This window comes from Bactrocera dorsalis, unplaced genomic scaffold (assembly GCF_023373825.1).
Source record: "Bactrocera dorsalis isolate Fly_Bdor unplaced genomic scaffold, ASM2337382v1 BdCtg018, whole genome shotgun sequence".
In the NCBI taxonomy this organism is placed as follows: Eukaryota; Metazoa; Arthropoda; class Insecta; order Diptera; family Tephritidae; genus Bactrocera; species Bactrocera dorsalis.
Genome location: NW_026038069.1, coordinates 127,629 through 149,035, shown reverse-complemented (window position 1 = coordinate 149,035; position 21,407 = coordinate 127,629). Strand labels below are relative to the sequence as shown.

The following is a 21,407-nucleotide window of genomic DNA, read 5'->3' as shown; positions in this document are numbered from 1 at the left end:
TTATATTGCGTACTTGATAGCAATTAATATTATTTCATATATAATAAAAGTTTATTTGTAAAAAAAGTTATATTAAGAATAACATGCTTGAGCGTACATTTAGCATTATTTAGCACGTACATAGTTACTAGTTGTGTGCACATATCTATGAGTCACATTATAAACATTACTCGTCATTAATTTTAAACTGTTTTTGGAGCCACTCGTGAATTTCACATACATTTTTGTATGTACGCTTACAAATTAAAAAAATATAAATGGAAATGTCAAATAAATCAAATTCAAAATGTCGCTCATTTAAAGACAATGACCAATCGTGGCATATTTAAGAACAAATCATAGAAAACTTTCACTAATACCTATTTATATTACAGGCAATAACTGTAAAATAGCATTATCAAACATTTACATTATTATCTGAGGTTCTGGCACACTAGCGGCTATACTTTTATGAGGCAGTACCTGCCCACCGTTTATGTAGATTTCATCCTTCACAATAACATCTTCACCGAGCACGGTTATACCCTCTAAACGTACCCAACGGCCTACAACCGAACGCCAACCAACAATGCAGGAATCCAACCATGAGTGTGACTTAACTATAGCACCTGTGAGAATCGTTGAACGCTTAATACAAACGCCATCTTCAATTACTACATCTGGGCCGATAGTAACATTTGGTCCAATACGACAGCCTTCGCCAATTTTTGCTGTTGGATCCACTAAAACATTTCCCACTACTCCGGGTCCGGTATAAAGTTTGGATGATTGCTTTTGCCGTAATGATGTTAAATAAAGGCACATGCCTACAAAATAAAAACATAATCATTATTACGTGATGGATATTAAGATGCCCTAAAAACGAAATACTTTTATCTGTGTGTATGTGCGCGCATGAAATAACTTTTGAATTATTATTTACTGGGATTTCCAATTAGGCACTTTAAAGTGCTAAACGTTTTTAATACTTCGGATGGAAGCAGATAAATGAAAATAATATTTGTAGCTTCCTATATAGCGTTATCTTTTGAATGTTCAACTTTTACCGCCTTTAATCAATCAATACAAATAGCTACTGGTTCAATATCATGTGGTCATGAATGAAATTGATAAGCTTTATTCCCTTCAGAAAGCGGAAAAGAAACATACTTTCAGACATTACTAGCAAATTTGTTCTTAAAATAAAACAAAAAACACCTTATCTCTCTGACTAATGACTGCAGAATGCGGTAATGCATACGTGTCATTTGATTGTGATCTTCTCACCTGTTAGGAAATCTTTAGGTTGTCCTATATCCATCCAAAAACCAGGCAATTCCATTGCGTACAGTTGTCCCTCATCAGCCATAACGGGAAAAACTTCCTTTTCAATTGATGTTGGCTTAACTTCTATGCGATCCAGCACGGAGGGATTAAATATATATATACCGGCATTAATTTTGTTGCTTACAAATTCTTGTGGTTTCTCAATGAAATTTTCAATGCGGCCTTGTTCGTCGTACAGCACTACGCCGTATTTGGACGGCTCTTCGACTTTTGTAACAACGATTGTGCCCTCTTTGCCATGGTTTTTGTGGAATTGTTCTAATTGTTTAAATGGGAAATCACAAATCACATCCGAGTTTAGCACATAAAAGGGTTCATTGCTGGAACTGAGAATGTCTTTCGCTAATGCCAGTGGTCCCGCCGTCCCAAGGGGTTCGTTTTCATGTGAAAATATTAAATTAACGCCTAATTTTTCTGCCTCCTGTTTTAATTCCTTTTCCATTTGCTCAGCGCGGTAGGAAACAGCAAGTATAACCTGTATACAGGTATATAAATTAGTTAAAAAAATTAGCTACAAACATGAAAATTTATATGTTAGTGATATACCAACCTGCCTACATCCGACACTAACTAAAGCTTCAAGCTGATGCAATAAAATGGGTTTATTCGCAAACTCTACGAGTGGTTTTGGTGTACTAAGTGTCAAAGGACGGAGTCGTGTTCCGTAGCCACCAACGAGAATAAGGGCGCGTGTGCCTTTTGTACTTGCCGAATTTGTGCCACACATTTTTATAGAGATTAAAAATTAATGAAATGTCTTTTAGATACTGTTATTGAGTATCGCAATTATTTATGACACGTCACACTTTCTTATATTTGATTTCTTCTTGGTACGAATAACCAACGATAATGCTCCTCTTACAAAACCAGGTCAAAAGATATACTATTTTATTACAAGTTTTTAAACTCACTTTATAAATTGGTAAGACAGTTATCAGATACGCCACGCACTGATAAGAAATTTTAAAGTTTTCATCAATTGTATTCCACCTTTTTTTGTTTAGTTCACGGCTTTTGTTGTTTGTTTTTCTCCCTTTTCGTAGGCCGTGGCCAGTAATATCAGGTGACGTCGACGATCAATACAATTGTGTGGTTTATATGCTATAACATTATAAGTTTCACAAACTCATAAATAAATAATTACAAATGTAGAATTACTTTGTTTTTCGTTAAAATATTGCACTTTTTATTTAATAATGTCTTGTTTTTAATAGCCGAAAAACAAACTGTGCTACATCGCCACAGGGTTGCATTCAGATAAGCAGAAGCGAAAATGAAATCAGTTTTCGGTATTCCAAATGACTTTACAGCACTCTAGACATACTATAACAAAGAAAGGTCCATAAATATATTTACTTGCTATTTCACTTAAAAATTTTAAAGTTTCACAGGAAGAAAAGAGATAAAAGAAATAAAAGGTATTTTTTTATTTTATATTTTTAACTTCATTTTAATTGCTAACATAATTTCATTGCTTTTGCTATTTTATGCAAATTGCACATATTTGATATGGACGGCACACAATGCAACCTTGTAAATCAATTACCCATTATCTCATATATGTATCTCTGTTTCACCCATATCATAGCGCAGCCATCTTTATTTATAACATTCTGCAAGATTTTTAAACACTATTCTTTTCACTTGCTCCTACGTTACAGGTGCGCTGACTGTCAGCATCGAAATACATCACAATTGCTCTTTCCTTTCTGTCGAAAGACTCGAAGCGAAAAAGTTCGTGACGACGTTTTCAAGCATTTTCGTAAGTAAATTTTCAACATTTTATGAGTAAATCTGGTACATTAAATATATAAAGAATTTGCAAATTTTCCGTAGATCCTAAATTGAAAGTGCATTACCACCAATAAAAGTAAAAGAGGAGTAAGCCTAACAACAGCAGCAAAATGCCTAAAAATAAGGGAAAAGGAGGTAAAAATCGTCGTCGTGGAAAGAACGAAAATGAATTCGAAAAACGTGAATTGATTTTCAAGGAGGATCAGCAAGAATATGCACAAGTCACCAAAATGCTGGGCAATGGTCGACTTGAGGCAACATGTTTTGACGGAGTGAAACGTTTGTGTCACATTCGGGGGAAACTCAGAAAGAAGGTAGGTTAAGAAGAAAAAAGGTGTGGGGTTGGGGAGGAACTTGCTCTTGTCTTAAATGTGTGTGCAACAATGAAAATGTGCTTAAATTAAAAAAAAAATGTTTAGTGAAATAACTGAATACATTGATCGTCTAGCACTCGGAGAATGTTTTGAATGCAAGTCTCATTTAAAGTGATAGTGTATGTGGTTCTTGTTATTTTAACATGTTTACACAATATAAACATTGAGTTTATTTTTATTGTATATACGTACTTTCGTACATATTAATAAAAAAGTGCAATATAACAAAGAAAATATATTTATTGAAATGCAATAAGTTCATACTTGCGAACCTCATTAACAGTCCCAACCCGTCTTGCAAAAAAAGCAAAATTTGTTAAAAACTTATTGCGTTGCAATTTCAGTTTGGGATTAAATTTTAAGAACTACGGCGACATGTATAAAGTTGCAAAGAGTGCTCATATATATATATTATACATTTATATTACCAAAAATCTTGTTTCTTTTGGAGTGTCATGTATTCATTCGAAACTTTGAATCAGCTGTTTCTCAAGCGAAGCACTTCTATTTTATTTTAACTCTGCAGTTACACGATCACGAACTTGCTTTCGGTTAATCACACAAACTACTAGTCTTAATTGATTTAAATTGACAGCTGTGATAATCAATAATATATAGCTTCAATTCAAGAATATAAAGAAATATTCATATTTTCGACTATTACATTTCATTTGTTTGCAAAACTATGTGATGGAATGGAAAAGTTTACATCAAAACTGTGTTCAAGTCCGAAAAATAGTGTGTGGTAGTAGAAATGTGTGGGTGTATTGCAACTTGAAAGCAATTTCCTGATCGTGTAACAGCCAGGTAAGGGGAGTAGGATTAGTTCGTACAAAAACAGTCATATTTTAGTGAAATTTCTTTAATTTCTTAAAACCGATGTCAAATTAAAATATGACATTCCAAGAAGAATATGTAAAACTTTTACAAGGAAATAAAAATACTGCAATGTCATAATTTATTCAAATGTGTGTCGGAAAAAAATGCGTTACGATGCCGCTCATAACTTGATGCTGCATCTTCTGAAATCGAAAATCCAAGGTCCATTCGTTAGATAATAATTTTCCCAGGCAACGCTGAGATTGTTTTGTGAAATTTGAAATATTCGTTTTTTGGGAAAACTGAAAAAATAAAATATTTGTAGAAATAGTATTCAAAACTGAAAAGGATCGGTGGCGTAGCTTTAAAGTTATGAGGGTCCCCGACTTGTAAGAAAAACGCTTTAACTTGAAATTTATACACAAGATTCCTGAGATATTATGTATTAATTTAAGACAAGTAATAAAATCCCTCTTTCTTAATAATACAAGTTAAAAGACAAGATGTACTTGTAGCTTTGAGATTTCAAAAAGATAAACCAAATTATTTAGTCATACATAAATCTGATTGATCCGCTAATCTGCCTTTCCTAAACACTAAATAAAATTCGGAAACGTTTAGTGCTATAAAATAATCATCATTCCTTTAATTTAATTGAAAGACTACTAATTTATAAAAATTACGTAATTATGTAATATTTCATATTATCATATCACATAACTGGCAAATGAAATTCATATTTGTTTAAAATAGACAGTCGATAAGCTCATATGTACGTAAGTGCTCCAGTAATTTGATTGTTTATTTAATAATTTTATCAAATAAAATATTTACATTTGTATAGCAATTGAAATAAGTTCATCCTTTATCTAAAAGGCTTACAAGTTGAAGTATATTGTGGGTACGCATCAGAGAGCTTCAACGAGTATGATTAAATCACAATAAACACTCGTGCCAAAAACACAATCAAATCAATTCAGTTCATCATAGACAACATTGTTGATCAATTCGAGTACCCGCCAGCGTCAAATCGTATCATGTCAGTTCATAGCGTTGCGACGATTGTTTGAATCGATGTGAAACTGCGGGTAAACTACGAGTAAATCTACGAGTACAGCAAGCAACAACAATTTTCTACTGGATTGATTTGAATCATGTGTGGCAAAAAATGTATCAGATTTGAAAATGTTACAAATTTTCGATGTGTAAACAATGGAAATTCCATCGAATAACATATGTATATACATAAGATATGTTTTTGAAATAGAACAGAAGTGCACGAGTAAATCAGTGTTTAGAGGATGATATACAAACCCAACACTGTCGATCATTTCAATCAATGAAGCGTGAGTATGTATCATTTCGGGTATTTTCTGCTAATGCGAACGTTCATAAACAAATCATGTATAAGCTAATCGCTCGTGCGACAAAGTTGTTCTCTATCGCTGATTTGAAGACAAACGGTTCGATTTGTGAACATGATTCGAACTGACAGAATCAGACTGAGTAACGGATTAATACCCGATTATGAACAAAAATTTATTACTCGTTGCTGCGCATATATATTACATACAACTGTGTTCATGAAGATTGTAGGGCCGGTGGATTCTTACTATAAAACAAAAGAATAAAGTTAAAATTACAAACTACGAATTCAATAACATTTAAAAATACATCTATACACCGACGTTGCATGGGTGTATTAGGTCCTGACCTCTTATGGATATTTGAGACCAGACTTCCCTTGACCACAAGCCAAAGTTGCGTTTTACTTGATGAATTTTCTGTTCCTACGACGCGTTTTACTCGTTATCTTGTTCAAACGTCCTTTTTATAAACATTTCCGAGGTAAATGATAACATAATTATAAACATTTACATACCCCGTTCAGTCCATGATGCCATAAATCAAATATGTAGAACCAACACATTGGAGGGGAAAGCAAGACCATACTATAATGCTGAGACCTAAATGTTTAAAAAGTTTGCTAGTGTACCCGGAATGATATGTGTTTGGGGTAGTGGATATACTTTCTGGATCATGCTACTCCTATAAGAAGCAAAGATTTTCAAATATCGTAATATATAATCTTGTCTATCCTATAATATTGATTTTATTACATTTTCCCTACGATTCTCTGCTTTATCATTGTATTGTAGGGCATTGTATATCATTGGTAAGCTCTATCCTATAATTCGAATCCCAGGACCACCTGTCTTGTTTCCTTAGCTTTGGCATCATATCAATTATCGCTTCTCAATAAATAGAACAATTTTTCCTCTACCCACTAAAAAAGAAAGATAATGAAAAAATAAATCACTTAAATATATTTATTTATCATATCTATCTAAAAATATTTTTTTATTTATTTACAATTAACGGCTAGCACTACTATTTAAATAAATGTTTTTGCGGAAAATATAAAAGTAGGTCATAGAAAAGGCAGGCAGTAAATGTAACGGAATTTTATCGTTTTTATAATTTGAAATGTATATTCTTTCATAAGAATCACGCTTGTTAACTTGACAAGTCAGAATATGTGTATATCAGCTGTTTTCATATATGTGATTCCAGAAATCTTAAAATTTTGTTTGAAGAAGCAATTTACGTAAGCCAAATTAGAATGCTCAAAAAGTACGCAAATCATAGACATGAATCACACACTTCCGCTCCAAAAGATAAATATAAAAGAAATGTATGACTTTGTAAACAATATATGGTAAGATGTAGGTCTTAAACAGGTATGTCCAACGTCAAGGTTATAATTCCACGCATGTATAGGGTTTTTCATAAGAGCGCTACAAAAGTTTTTTTAATTAAACAAAAACTGTTTGGGATATCACTGAAATTTTTTATTTCTATGAAAGTACATTCGATGCCATTATGTATGGAATTTCTTTTGCATGTCCACGACGGGCACGTTTGCAGAAGTCTAGACGCTGAGCCCAATATTCGACGGTTTTCAAGCATAAATCGACCGATACTGCTGGAATTTCACGTTCGATATTCGTACGAAGTTCGTCAATCGTCGCTGCCTTATTGGCATAGACTATAGGCTTGACGTAGCTCCAAAGATAGTCTAACGGCGTCAAATCACACGACGAAGGCGGCCAATTGACTGCACCATTACGTGAGATAACACGTTCACCAAATTTGGTTTTCTTTAAATCGATTGTGATATTCGGTGTGTGGCTTGTGGAGCCGTCTTGTTGGAACCACATATTGTCCAAGTCCATATCATCCAATTCGGGCCAAAAATATTCGCTTATCATTGAGCGGTAGCGATTCCCATTCACAGTAACGTGCTGGTCTCTATCATTACCGAAGAAATACGGCCCAATGAAGCCACCGGCCTATAACCCGCACTAAACCGAAATATTTTCGGAATGAAATGGCGACTCATGGAGTACGTACGAAAGTACTTTCACAGGAATGTAGAATTTCATTGATATCTCAAACCGTTTTTGTTTTATTTAAAAAAAAAAAACTCTTATTGAAAAACGCCGTTTTCAAGTTTGAGGCCACTGACTCCGAATTTTGGTAGTAAATTTTCGACTCGTTGGATCGTATATCTTTCCATGATGATGTGACAAATCTTACTGAAGAGAAATGACAAAAGAGTAGAGAAAAATATGACGTCGTTTGCTGTCCCTATCGGTTTGCTTTTGTAGAGCCCTAATGAAAATCCTTTTATTTTCCACGCTACATTGATAATTCAACAGACAGTATCTTCAAGAAAGAAATCCTTCTCACGCCATGCTATAGATTTTATAAATTATTTGATTTTATCCATTTCGTCGGATTAATTTATTACAAAAAATGTTCTTACCTGAACAAAATTAGTTGATTTTTTTGTTTATTTTATAAAAACAAAAATTGCAATTTTTAATAACTAATGGTTGGATTTAGCCATAATTCTTTGCTCACTTACTGTTTTTTTATTACTTCATTATCTCTACAAAAATTTAAAAGTCATCGATAGATAAATATAGTATATGTGTATAAATTTGCGCTACTGTAAGGCTTATTTTTTGACAATGCTCTTCTGTTTAGGGTGCGTATATAAAGTTTGCAAAGAAGTTTTTAACAAGAAGATGCTCATCTGTCGGTATCGCCGTTTTAGGCCGTTATATATACATACATACATATGTACATATGTGTTTGCATGAAAATCTATCTTCATGAAAAGTTTTTGCCCAAGGCAACAATAGTATCTTCAAAGAAATTGTTCAGATCGCCAGAATAGCATATAGCTGTTATTCAAACTAATCCATCAAAATCCAGTCCTCTTATGACAAATTGTTTATTCGACGAGATTTTTTCAAAAATTTGGCATAGATAATTATTAAGAACAATGGTACAATCTCCGAAGAAATTTAACTACTATGGCTTGTAGTTGCCATAACAATTGAACGATCAAAATCAAAATATTATTTATGCATCTGTGAAGGGATTATTGCTTCGGTTCATCCGAAGCTAACGTTTTTCCTTGTTTTAAATATGAAATGTTTGTTATGGAATTCTGAAGCATTATCTAGGCACACCTTGGCTCTGCCATTAATTGTACTTTGGTCAATCACGCGATAAGCATTGGGGAATGAGTAACACGGCGCCCCCAATTCGAGATATCTTTATGTAAAATCATGATTTCGGTGCATATTTCACAATTGGAAGGCTTAGTTAGACATTTCAAATGGTTGCGAGTTATAAAATTTCCCAACAACCTTCGTTGCTGGTTTTGATCTTGAATTAAAAATTCAATTATTTATACTAAATAATGTTCCTACATATAATTGTTTTTTCGGTAATAAATATTAATTGTATATATTATAGCAAATATACATAAAATTGATGTAATTTGCGCTGTTTTCCATTTGGAAATGGAACTTTCTAAATCTCTTAATATGGATTATAATTTAGCTACAAACAAACAAACATAAATAAATATGTATGGCTTGTATCCCTCCCATATGAATTTAAAAATGCTTGTTTGTTTGTTTGTGATTATAAATATTTTTATTCCTTCTTTATTATATGACTTTTTCGAGTATGTTTATATGTTTTCCTTTTTTCTTCCTTTTTTCCTTATCAAAATAGTTAAATATATTTTACAAATTTATAATTATAATAGTTGTTCTATATTATAGATACATTTCACTACCTTCTTAAATACTACAGTTCCTATTCTAAATTCATGAGATTTTGTTTTCCACCAATTCGACGCTCAGCGTCTTCGGTTTTCAGGCCGTTCAGTTATCGGCATTCAGTTCACACACAGCATTCTCCAAATTCTCTCTCCTTAATTATTCGCTTATGTTTATTCGAACTGTGTTACCGTCGTGATAATATCAGTAATCCAATGGGTAAACGCTGAAACACGCACAAATACAGATGGAGAATTTTTCTGGCCACAAGGCATTTTACCCCACGATACTATGCCAATAACTGTATAACCTTCCTCGAAACCATCACAACAAGGCTGCATCAGAGGGCCACCTGAATCAGCTGTACAGATACTGACTCCTCCATTTAGTGGACCTGTGCACAAATTAGTCTCGTGCAGTTGCAAACCAGAGGCAGCTAATATCCGTTCGCATAGTTCCATATCCAATATGGGCATATCAGCTTCCTGCAAGCGATGTGGATAATTGGGCACCAGTGTCATGGAAATATTACCCCAACCATAAAGTGTACCACTACCCTCTGGCAGCACATCCTGTTCTGGCAAATGTGCCGGTTGCACATGCTCTGTAAATTGTAACGGTCGTTTGGTATAGATGAGCGCAATGTCATATGGATTAATGCCTCCAAGATAGAGCTCGTGTCGCACAAAATGATCAATTGTACGCACCTGCACACAATCGCCTTCTTCGGTGCCGCGTAGATCATGACAGCCGGCAACAATGATGGAGTTCTCCACTGTTTCATCTGAGGTGAGGCAGTGTGCTGCTGTTAGTATCCAATTCTCGTGAATTATGGTGCCTGCGCAATAATGTACGAGGCCGTCATCTGGTGTCATACGTTGTATTGATACGATATAGGGCGCCGAATGTGGCACCGCCTCGCGTTTCGCCAATAGTTTTTGGGTCCATGCCTTGCTATTGTCCTTTTTACCACATGGATTATCAAAAAGTCCTAATGTTGCCCTTGGACTTATGCCGGCTATATGGGCTTTTCGAGCCGGCAACGGTGCATTTGTACTCAAAACCACCATTGTTTGTATGAATATTGTACATAATATTAGAAAAATACATTTCCAACAGGCTAACATGGTTTGTTGTTGTAACTCAATACAATTCCACACACAGTTCTCCGTTTTAAAGTGGCGTTCACGGATTTTTTTTTAGTTTCAGTTTACAATTTAAATGCGCACAATTTCACAATTTTCTCTGCGCGACGACAATTTGCGTTTCGTACGATCAGTAGATATATTCCGATAGCTTGTTTGCTTTGCTGCTTTTCAATTAGTTTCATTCACGTTCGGGTCTGCCAGCGTATTGTCATCGCGGACGCCGAGCTTGCAGATTTTATAGGTAACTAGTCACATCTGCAGCCGGCAGAGACATTGCGTTAGTGATAAGATAACGTTGTCTTGTACGAACATGTGAAAATTTTGCGACGTTGGCGCTACCGTAAGCATTTGTGTCGGCCGATTTTGTTAAGCATGTTGCCATTTGGACAATGGCAGCGATGCTTGCTTGATGTTGGTCTACGTCAACTGAGACGTCTGCGTTTGCGCATACGACTGGCCTTTTATCTTATCAACGCGCGTCTCCATTAAGACTGCTGCTAACTGCTTGCCCACTGATTTTTTCATTTATTAACAAATACATTTTAGGGTTTTGCGCATATATAGGTTTAATGACTTGTATCATACTATATGAGCTATATACCGCCTCTTTGTGAGTGAGTGCGAATGTACGGCGCCTATCTTTGCGCTTACTCACCAAATTCCAATGTATTGACATAGCGTACCAAATATAAAGACCCCACATTTTATGAAACGCGTGCGACTTACAATTCTTACAATTTATCATTGAGTTTCCACATCGCAAGTTGTGGCCTCCCACAACCTTCCACTCCTAATATAGCGTAATTTTGAGATTTTTTTCTTTGTGCCACCTTGGGTATTTCCCCAATACATTCACGTTATAACTGGAAACCTCACGTACATATGTATGTATGTATGTATATACATTGGTTGCTTATCAGCAGACTGTCGCAGGCTCGCGTGTGTTAGCTAATGGAGAAGGTGCTAATAGTTGAGATACCTTTAATTGTGTTTTACAGCAGTTGTGCTCAGCATTGTTGGTTTAATGGTCTCTTTTATTTAAAGTAAATTATTTGTAAATATTTTTGTATATGCAGTTATCTATTTATAAGAGTTCAATTTATGCACTAACTAGCTATTTCATTTATGTTTTTGAGTATTAAGTAGTTTTGTTATTGCGTCTAAGCAGATCTTGGTAAGTTTGCCGATAAGTACGATCAAATAACCGCATGTCATAAATCTTGATTTTAAATAATAATCAGAAAAAATCAAAAAGACCTGCTAACTGCATTGTATATTTTTTCCACATATTGACTTTAATTTACATATGTATGTATGTTTACTCGTATATGAATTTTATATTTTGTAAGTCATATTTGAAATAATCTCTACAATTGTAGTTGAAAGAGTTTGTTGTTAGTTGATTTTATGTAACCGGATTGAATCCGATCTTATATTCAGCCAAGGGTTGTAATGCAATAATTCGCTCAAGAACAACAACCACAAGTCGATTTATTCAAATAACATTACTCAACAAATCTGAAGGATGAAGTTGTGACTGGTGTGCTAAAAGGTCGGTTGGGTTTTGGAGGTGTCCTGATTACGAATTTGAGCGCTCATGCCTTTCCTGCAAGGGTCATCATGCCCGCCGGGATTGTCGGCTGGTGATAGAGAGGCAATCCCCCTGGGTCTGCTGGGGGAGATTTGGTGGTGCTCGTTACAGTCGCAGCGCTGTCGCCTGCTGAGCGACGCTGCATGAGGATATGTGGATATGTCATCGTCATCATCTTTGGCCAGCGCTCGCTCTTCTGGTTTTCCCCAAACCGACAGCGGTGCTGACGTTGTTGTCATTATCGTTGTCCTCAGCCGTTACCCGTGTCTGCTACCTTGTTGTGGTGGTCGTTGTTGGTTTGGTTTTGTTGTTTTTATTGGGTTCAGTCATCTTGGCTCAACGCGGTGAGCTGTCGGGTCTTAGCTGGTTTAAAAAATGATTATGTCCGCCACGTCAGAGCTCAGAGCCTTTGCCTGCTTACTTAAAACCATCCAATGGGCACTGGAATCGCATAACACCCTAGATTAGGAAGTGGCAGCTCTTGATGCCATTTAGCACCGCTCACGCCGATTGGGAGATGCCTTGCGGCTTAAGTTGCTGCACCATGACAATTAATTAATGTAATTAATACATTTTCCACCAAATAGTAGATATGAGTTTACAATGTTTGTATAAATTGAGGAATTATTTTTATAATGAATTTCCTAATCACAACCAATAAATATCGTTTACAGTTGGAAAATGCACCGATAACAAAAAAAAAACAAGAAAAAGCATTAACTTCACTACACTGAAGCTATAAAAAACCCTTCGCAAATAAAAAATAGAAAATTACAAAAGCTAATATTGGGCATATGTAGCATACATACATATGTACATATGTACGTATGTGGAAATATCATTTGGGGTAGTCTTGTATGGCTTGTGAAATTCGTATAATATAATCTCAGAACAAATTCTATGTTGAGTCACTAACTCAGAAAATACGTACGATTGTTTATATATAAATATTGATTTAGCCGGCTGGCGGAAAGCTCGTTAATTAAAATTTTCCTTCCGTTAGTGACGACGCTTCAGTACTTAGAATTTCACAAATTTCGCAGCTTATTAATTTTCAGTAAAAAGTGGTATCACATTTGTTATAAATTTATTCCCACTTCCAACATTGGTCATGCGTAAACGAAAAGGCAAATAAATTCTTTAGCCATTAATAACAATATCATATCACGAATTCGGCATGTGAGTAAATTATACAATATTTGATCATACCTAAATTTGATATCAGAGGTAGGCAATTTATTATCATTATACGTTTTCATGGTGCAACCCCTTATACATATGTATGTATATAAGCATTGTGTTTGTCAACTGATAAATTTCATACTTACGTACGTACATATATGGTATACTGTCGAATAGTCAAATATTTGAGTTTTGCGGTAGGTCACTGCACTATTTGAGTAGCAGTGTTATTTATTTGCGTACGTTCTGACTTTTATGTGCAGTATTTAAATATATAATATATAGACACATAACTAAGTATTTAATATATTACATTATTTTTACTAGAACTTTTTTAGAAATACATTTTTATCATTAAATATAATAATAATAATAACTGACAGTGCTTAACGAGAAATATATTCAAAAACAATTATTTTTCTGGTCTACTTCAGGTATGGATTAATCAGGGCGACATCATTTTGGTCGGTCTACGTGATTATCAGGATTCAAAAGCTGATGTCATCTTAAAATATACACCGGATGAGGCGAGAAATTTGAAAACATACGGTGAATTCCCCGAATCGGTACGCATCAACGACACAGTTACATTCGTCGAAGATGGTTTTGATGAAGACATCGAATTCGGTGATGAGATCAGTTCTGAGGATGATGCTGATTCTGTAGACAATATATGATTAACAAGAAATAAGCGCGAGTCTTCAAATCAAAAAGAAGAAGAATTAAGTAAAATGGAAGTTTGAAAAGTTTTCATTTCACATTAAAAAAAAAAAATCAAGAAACAAAAATATTATATATTTAATTCACTCTTTAAATAGAAGTAATTAATTACAAAGCGATAACAATAAATATAAAAATTCAAAAAACCCAAGAAATTACAACACACCATTTTTTTTTTATTTATATTCTTCAAATTAAAAAGATTTTTATTTTTAAACTACACTTTATAGTGTGATTTTGGAAAATGTTTTCTGCAAACGATATTGTTCCTTATCTAACCTACTCTTAAGTGTTCCTTCTAGAAGAGTTGGACAAAATTACTGCAAAATTTTGTTTAAGTCAAGTGAAACACTTGACAATTAAAGATTTGTTTGTTATACTCTTGCAACATGTTGCTACAGAGTATAATAGTTTTTTTTTAATTATTTTTAGTTTTGGAAAGATACTTTTTTGACTTTGTTGATTTAATAAATATATAAAACTTTTAAATCTTTGGTTTATTGTTATTTTAGTGTTTTATATTGTGTATAACACCATATTACACATACATACATGCCTACACACATATGGATATTTACGAATTCAAAATAATACATGATGAAAACAGTAATACTTATGTATATTAATGTACCCGGCAATAGCATAGTTCTTATGTACATACACTCATACTTGTGTACATATTTTAAGGCCCAAAACGAAAATGTTCTCCATTTCCCAATAAAGGTAAACCAAATTATTTGCAATTACGATATCAGAAAGAAATTACCTACTATGCATATATTAAATTCGAAAAACAATTTGTTAGGTTTAAAGTATTATTAAATGAAATACAAACAATAATAAATAAAACGGAAAAGTAAACATAATTGTTTTTTTTTTTTTCAAAAAATCACCATAAGTACTATGTTGGTCGACCGTAAATTGCAAAAACAATATTCTCACAATTGTTTGAAACAAAACCGTCACCCAGAAACTCCAGAGAACTTTTATGTTGTTGTAGCAAAACTTCCTGCAGTAATTTGGAGGAATGCTACCGGTTTGACAGTCCTTGGCGGAATAAAAACCTTCCGATTCCGTTCCGGTTACTCAAATGTTTCAATCGGAAACCCTCATACCTTGAAGAATCGTTTTGCCACTGCGTATACGTAATGTGCTTTAGAAGTAGTACTTGATATTTCCTTGTTAAGAAATGCAAAGAAATCCTTGCTTTAACAAATACGTAATTTTTTTTTTAATAATACCACCCCGCATCGTTTACTTTGCTTAGCAATCACTTGATTTTTAATTCAGTTTTCGACTTTAAACCGAGCACATTTCAGTTTTTGTCGTTCACAAAATTTCAAATTTGTCCGCTGTGTTTTTTGTTTTATATATTATCAAAAATTCCTTTTTTCGAGCAATTAAGCAATCAAAATTAAATCGCCTTCGTGTTTTTGTGTAATCAAACAGAGAAAATTCGTAACTCTGGACCCGACCACTCAATAGTTCTGCAGTTCTAAAAACTAATCCGGAACTTCATTCCAATGTGCGAGTAAGTAATAAACAATGGAATGAATAAAAATATTTTTTAGTGACGTATTTTCATATGTATTCATATTTTGTTTATTATTTCATGCTTCAACTGCAGCCCGGCTGCCAACCAATGCCCCACCGGTAACGGTTGCGCTGGGGATGGGATCATGGCTTGCGATCAGTACTGCCCGCCCAAGTGCGATCCTTGTCAGGCACCGGTCGATTATACACCGTGCCCGCCAGGGGGCGACTGCAATTGCCGCTGCGACTGCGGCGATTATGCGGGCTGTTGCTATCAACAGCCACCACGTACCCAACCCATCCGTCCGATGTCGTGCATTATGCGCTCGACCGCGCCGCTTGAAACGGATACAATATACAAACGTTCGTATTTCGCGAACTGTGGCGATTGTTACCGCGCGAAACCGATACGACCATGTCCGAATATATCATCCAATACCGGTCGCATGGAATCGTGTACGGTGCAGAAGTTGTCATACCTGCCACCTTGTGGAGCCGGACGAGCGGCACCAATTCGGCCACCGGACAATGGATTGCGATTTTGTGGCCCACTCTATGCGATGACTTCACAGAAACATGACTTTGTACCGAAGGGTTATAGCAAACGCACACCTATTCGTCCAGTAAACGGCATATGCAAGCCGTGTGACCCATTGGAGCGATGCACAATCAACAGATTATCTTACATGCCGGTGGATGTATGCCGGAATCCACCACCCAAACCAATAGTGCAGACATATAACATACAACGACCCACCGGGCCCAGCGAGAAATGTACCGTACAGAAATTAAGTTACCTGCCGGTTTGTCCGTTGCCAAAGGAGCCGATGCCATGGGCGGAAAAAGTGCGATGTGTACCGCCACGTTATGAAAATCTCTGCACGACGTATAATCTTAGCTACTTGCCAAATTGTTGTACGGCACGTACAGCTCCCGTGATGCCGTTGCACAGTATAAAAACTTTGGGTAGTGATCGCACCGACGGTTGTACAGTCTACAAACTTAGCTATATGCCAGTGGATTCGCGCTGCTGTCGACCAGAACCGATACGTCCCATACCGGGTATATGTATGCCAACGGGATCTCTAGAAAAGTGCACTGTACACAAGGTGGGCTGATGAAAATTGAGTTAAAATTACATATCGTTGCTATATGCGTCTTTGAACAATTTCTGTTCCAGCTTTCATACCAGCCTAATTGTTGCGTAGCACGCACTCAGCCAATTCGGCCCAAGGAGAATTGCCTGAAATCGTGCGGTCCTCTCTACAATATGACGACACAAAAGCATGATTTCGTACCGAAACCCATTTGCCGTCGGGCACCCATACGACCACAATCGCTCATTTGTCGCGCAACTGGCAGCATGGATCGCTGCACCATCAACAAACTCTCGTATATGCCTGTGAATGTGTGTGAATTTAGACGTCCAGAACCGATTAGACCTCGACCGGGTGTGTGTCGCGCCGATGGGCCTGTCGAAAACTGTACGGTTTATAAGCTTAGTTATTTGCCAAATTGTCCACAACCTCGACAGCCCATGCCATGGGCGAATCAATCATCTTATTGCAAGCCAACGGCGCCGATCGAGAAATGTACAATTCAGAAGCTCAGCTATGGACCACCTGGTACATTTTCACGTTGCGGAGGTAAGTGTACTTGTCGTATTTATTTTAGATGTAAACGTTTTCTGAATTTCACTATTTTTAAATTATATTCATTGTTGTACATGGTCAATTTCACCTAAAAGTATGCTATAAAAAATGTTTGAAAATCGTTGGAATATCAAACAATGAATATAAGTACATACATACATATTTTCTGCCTCCATTGAAAAAAGGCAAATTTATTTATTAAATTAGAATATAACTAATTCAAAAACTCTTATTAGTCATCGCGAAATTCTTCTTTTTCTCAGTTGATTATTTCCTCTTCATAGCCCAGCAATATATATTTTTAATTGACTTACACACATATGTACATACATAAGTATAAAAAATTAAACTACAAATTTACTCTTTTTCAGGTTGTTGCAATACGAACTGCGGACCCTCCGCCCCCAAAGCAGGCATCTGCAATTGACACCAAGCCTTTTCTATTTTGTTAAAATGTGCACTCAATTTATAGCTATGTTTTATTTTCTCACATCGAATTTTGTTGTTCGTAACCGCATTAACTGTAACTTATCAAATGTAAAATTATTTAACATTTTGCCATTTCCACATTGATCGCTTATAGTAATCACTCGGTGCTACTTTTGCTTGCTGAAACCATAATGATCGCTGTATATAGATTCATATATATACATACATACATATAGCAATAGCCAATCGCACCTTCTCTTAACTATTCCTAACTAATAAATAGATACTATCACAAACACAAACAATAGAAAGTACTCGAAATATTGTAAATAGCAACTCAAACACCCTAAAAATAACTCGGACAAAGCGAAAAAATTAAAAAAATATCAATTTAATATAAACTGTACGACACGCGCTTGTTAAAACGACGGAAGAAATATACATATAAACCATATTATTGTAATTGAAAATAGTTGCCATAATAATAAATGTTTCATAATTTTATATTTACCAAATTATAAGTATACTCTATAAAACAATTACAACACCTGCATATATGTATATGTATGTACTTCATCAACATTCCGTTATAGCTTAAAGTAAGTATATTGTGCTTTTCATGTTATTTTAATGGCTAAACGGCGCTTAGTGGCCTCACGCCGTTTCTTGTCGCGCTTTTTGCGCTCCTGCGTCGCCTCACGGAAAAGTTCAACGCCCTCGCGTTCTTCAATTCTGTGTTGCAGCAGCGCCAGTGAATGCACATTCATGCCAATTGTATCACGCATTTCACTGACGTCCCGCTGTAGTGCACGCACCAAACCGCTAAGCAACAGTTTCAAATTTTTCGCTGCACTTATCGGTTTCATATGCACTTTGAATAGGAAAATTGTTACTTTACATAACAATTCTATCTGATCGCTGTGACAGTCGATTAGGCGTGGCAGACGTTCAAGCAGCTCGCACACATTGGAAAACGGCAGCAGCAAGAGCGCTTCCTCCAAATCCGAAGCACGTATACGAGCTAAAGTAGTAAAAAGGAAATCGTCGGGATTTGTTACTTGCAGCGCGCGCATTAGTGGATGCAGTTCCGGTTTGTCCTCTTCGTCTTCCACATCATACTGTTTGCAAATCTCCAGGCACTCCAACATTGATTCTGCAGCCTTTTCCGAGCCCACAGTTTTTCTTGAAGGCAACTTTAAACCAGGTAGCTGGGGCACTGCGCTTTCTTCACCGGTGGCGAGTTGTTGATTTTCTAGCTCTTCGCGCTCCTCCTCTTGTACATCTTGTAAGACTATCGGCTCACCGGTGCGTTCAAATAGACGTAAAGTACGATCGGAACCGCTTGTCACAAGGTAACGACCATTCGGGCTAACTGCCAAGCTGTATGCCTCCCCAATATGTCCTATAATACAATAATAGAATAATTATGTTGCTGTCAAGTATAGACATATCTTACCTGGCAGCGTAAGAATCTTTTCGAATGAATCGGCGTCCCATTGCTTTACTTTACCATCCTTGCCGCAACTGAACAACATATGCGTGTTGGGTATGAATTTCAGCGCCATTACTGAGTCGTCATGCGCAAACAGCGATCTGTGGCAGTCACCGAAATCCAAACCCCAAATTTTTATATTACGATCAGCCGAGCCTGTGGCTATCAATGTGGAATCATAGCTGATATCAAGACAGAGCACTGGCAGTTTGTGGCCATACAACGACAAATAAAACTTGAAGGTGTCGAGGAAGAAAATCTTCACTGTTGCATCGAGTAAGCCCACCGCGAGATATTTCATATTCGCTGAAACACACACACATAATACCGTCTCCTCCAGCTTGAGCGTATTTCTATGTAAGAGCGAGAGTACTTTTGGTCGTGTTGTATCCACCTCATCACTACCATCTGTAGCCACATTATCAACTAACTCGAAAGTCCAAATTTTAACCGTCGTGTCACTGCTACCAGTTACACAACCTTTCATATCGGGCAGCAGGGCGATAGACCATAATTCACTTTCGTGTGCTGGTATCTCTTCAATAATATCCGCCGCACCCACATCTACTATTACCAATTTACCGCTTTTCATGCCCAGTAAAGCATAACGATCGCCTGGCACGAAAATGGTGCATAATATGTAATCGGTGGCTATTGTACGTAAACATTGCATAGATTCGCGATTCCAAAACTTAAATGATTCGCCCGCACCCGAGCCAATTGCAAGAGAATCGTTACTGAAGCATACAGAACGCACTTCAGACTGATGCCCAACTCGCGTCAATGCACGTAACTGTTTCAAACTTTCTTCTGATACTTTGTGCTTTAGAGAAGCGTTAAGCGCGTAGAGTTGTAAACTGTTATTAGCTAAACCGACAAGTACACGTAATTCGTTTTGTGCGCCAAGTATAATGTCGATTGATTTAATTTTCTGTTTTACTTTTATACTTTCCAAACGCTTTATTTCATCACTCAGGCTTAAACCTTTGGATAATGCATTTTCATTAACTTTACCATCATGATCCATTGACTCCCCAGCTTTACGAGCCTTTTTTAAACGCTTTGAAAGTCGCTCCTTAGCTTCCTCCGCTGTGCAAAAGTAAAAATTCTCGATAAGATCATTAGTACCGTGACAGCTAATAACACGCTCCGCTGGGTCGGTTACTAAATTTATACAACGTCCTTTCCCAGCGCGCTGTATTACACCACAGTTTGTTACAGTTAAAGGACTTATTGTATCTTCGTCATCTATACTTAAGCCCTCAACAGCATTTTCAATATTCTGATTTGGATCATCACGTCGACGAAGTCGATAAACATTCATTGTGCTCTCACCACAGCCAGCAACCATAATATCGCCGATTAATGCCAAAGCCCAAACTTCAGTACGATTGTCAACAATTGTTTTGAAGCAGAATTGTGTTTCTAAATTCCAGAATTTTATTTGTGTATCCTTTGAGCAGCTAATAACAATGTTTTGCTCTCCTAAACGTTGTAAGAAGTGTGCATCTGTTACTGGCGCATTGTGCCCTATAAGTCGTTGTCGACCGGCTTGTTCAACAATATCCACAACCACCAATTCAGTATCAAGACTGCCGCTTACCAAACGTATGCCCATATCATCAAAGCGCAGAACAGACACAGCACTTTTATGCAGCGCTAACGAGCATATAGATTGCTCTGGAGCACGCAAATCAAAAAGTTCCACAACACCATCAACGTAACCCACAGCAACATGTATGCGGTCGGGTGAAGCACGCAATGCCGTTACTTCCTGCTTGTCGCGACGAAGTGTTAACGCACGTTCCCCCAATCTGTGAAAGTATGTACATCACAAATTTATATATACTTTTTTTAATACAATCCCCTCAATTCCTCACCTTAAATCCCAAATAATTACATTTTCAGCAGCTGCAGCAAGTGCATATCGGCCCTCTGTTTTATTGTAGATAACAAAATTTACATTAGCCCGACCACTGTTGATAACATTGAAACTGTCAACTGGCCGATATGCCAAATACTGCTTCGTCAATCCCATAGGTAATCAATAAATGTTCACTTGCTTTTATTTAAAATATTTTTACAACAGTTAATTTTTAATTGAACTTAATACGGAAGAGCTCAATATGTTGCTGATATTGGTTGCACGTGTTGTGATCAGTTGCGTTTTCGTTTTGTTTTTATCGGCAAGTGACATATCAGA

The 21,407-nt window shown here is 36.2% G+C and overlaps 5 protein-coding genes across 6 annotated transcripts; 2 read left to right on the top strand and 3 right to left on the bottom strand.

Annotated features, from left to right (window-relative positions):
- Positions 1-23: 23 nt before the first annotated feature.
- On the bottom strand, positions 24-2,598 carry LOC105230226 (mannose-1-phosphate guanyltransferase beta). The gene is made up of 3 exons (XM_011210870.4): positions 1,877-2,598; positions 1,267-1,801; positions 24-806 (listed from the first exon to the last, which is right to left on the bottom strand). Exons 1-3 carry the CDS (start codon positions 2,051-2,053, stop codon positions 406-408), a joined length of 1,113 nt encoding a protein of 370 aa, XP_011209172.1. The 5' UTR covers positions 2,054-2,598; the 3' UTR covers positions 24-405.
- Positions 2,599-2,969: 371 nt separating this feature from the next.
- On the top strand, positions 2,970-14,261 carry LOC125775267 (eukaryotic translation initiation factor 1A, Y-chromosomal). 2 transcript variants are annotated; one of them, XM_049461269.1, is made up of 3 exons: positions 2,970-3,088; positions 3,163-3,434; positions 13,813-14,261. In XM_049461269.1, exons 2-3 carry the CDS (start codon positions 3,231-3,233, stop codon positions 14,053-14,055), a joined length of 447 nt encoding a protein of 148 aa, XP_049317226.1. In that variant the 5' UTR covers positions 2,970-3,088; positions 3,163-3,230; the 3' UTR covers positions 14,056-14,261. The 2 variants fall into 2 exon arrangements, with proteins under 2 accessions (XP_049317226.1, XP_029407821.1); XM_029551961.2 differs by having other exon boundaries at positions 2,978-3,088; positions 3,143-3,434.
- LOC105230225 (lectizyme) lies at positions 9,352-10,806 on the bottom strand. Its single transcript, XM_011210869.4, has one exon. It carries the CDS (start codon positions 10,582-10,584, stop codon positions 9,631-9,633), a length of 954 nt encoding a protein of 317 aa, XP_011209171.2. The 5' UTR covers positions 10,585-10,806; the 3' UTR covers positions 9,352-9,630.
- Positions 14,262-14,533: 272 nt separating the features above from the next.
- LOC105230229 (stabilizer of axonemal microtubules 1) lies at positions 14,534-17,934 on the top strand. Its single transcript, XM_011210878.2, has 4 exons — positions 14,534-15,629; positions 15,726-16,740; positions 16,812-17,277; positions 17,655-17,934. Exons 1-4 carry the CDS (start codon positions 15,622-15,624, stop codon positions 17,708-17,710), a joined length of 1,545 nt encoding a protein of 514 aa, XP_011209180.1. The 5' UTR covers positions 14,534-15,621; the 3' UTR covers positions 17,711-17,934.
- Positions 17,935-18,197: 263 nt separating this feature from the next.
- Positions 18,198-21,395, bottom strand: LOC105230230 (WD repeat-containing protein 3). The gene is made up of 3 exons (XM_011210879.4): positions 21,085-21,395; positions 19,169-21,018; positions 18,198-19,114 (listed from the first exon to the last, which is right to left on the bottom strand). Exons 1-3 carry the CDS (start codon positions 21,240-21,242, stop codon positions 18,330-18,332), a joined length of 2,793 nt encoding a protein of 930 aa, XP_011209181.2. The 5' UTR covers positions 21,243-21,395; the 3' UTR covers positions 18,198-18,329.
- Between the last annotated feature and the right edge of the window lie 12 nt (positions 21,396-21,407).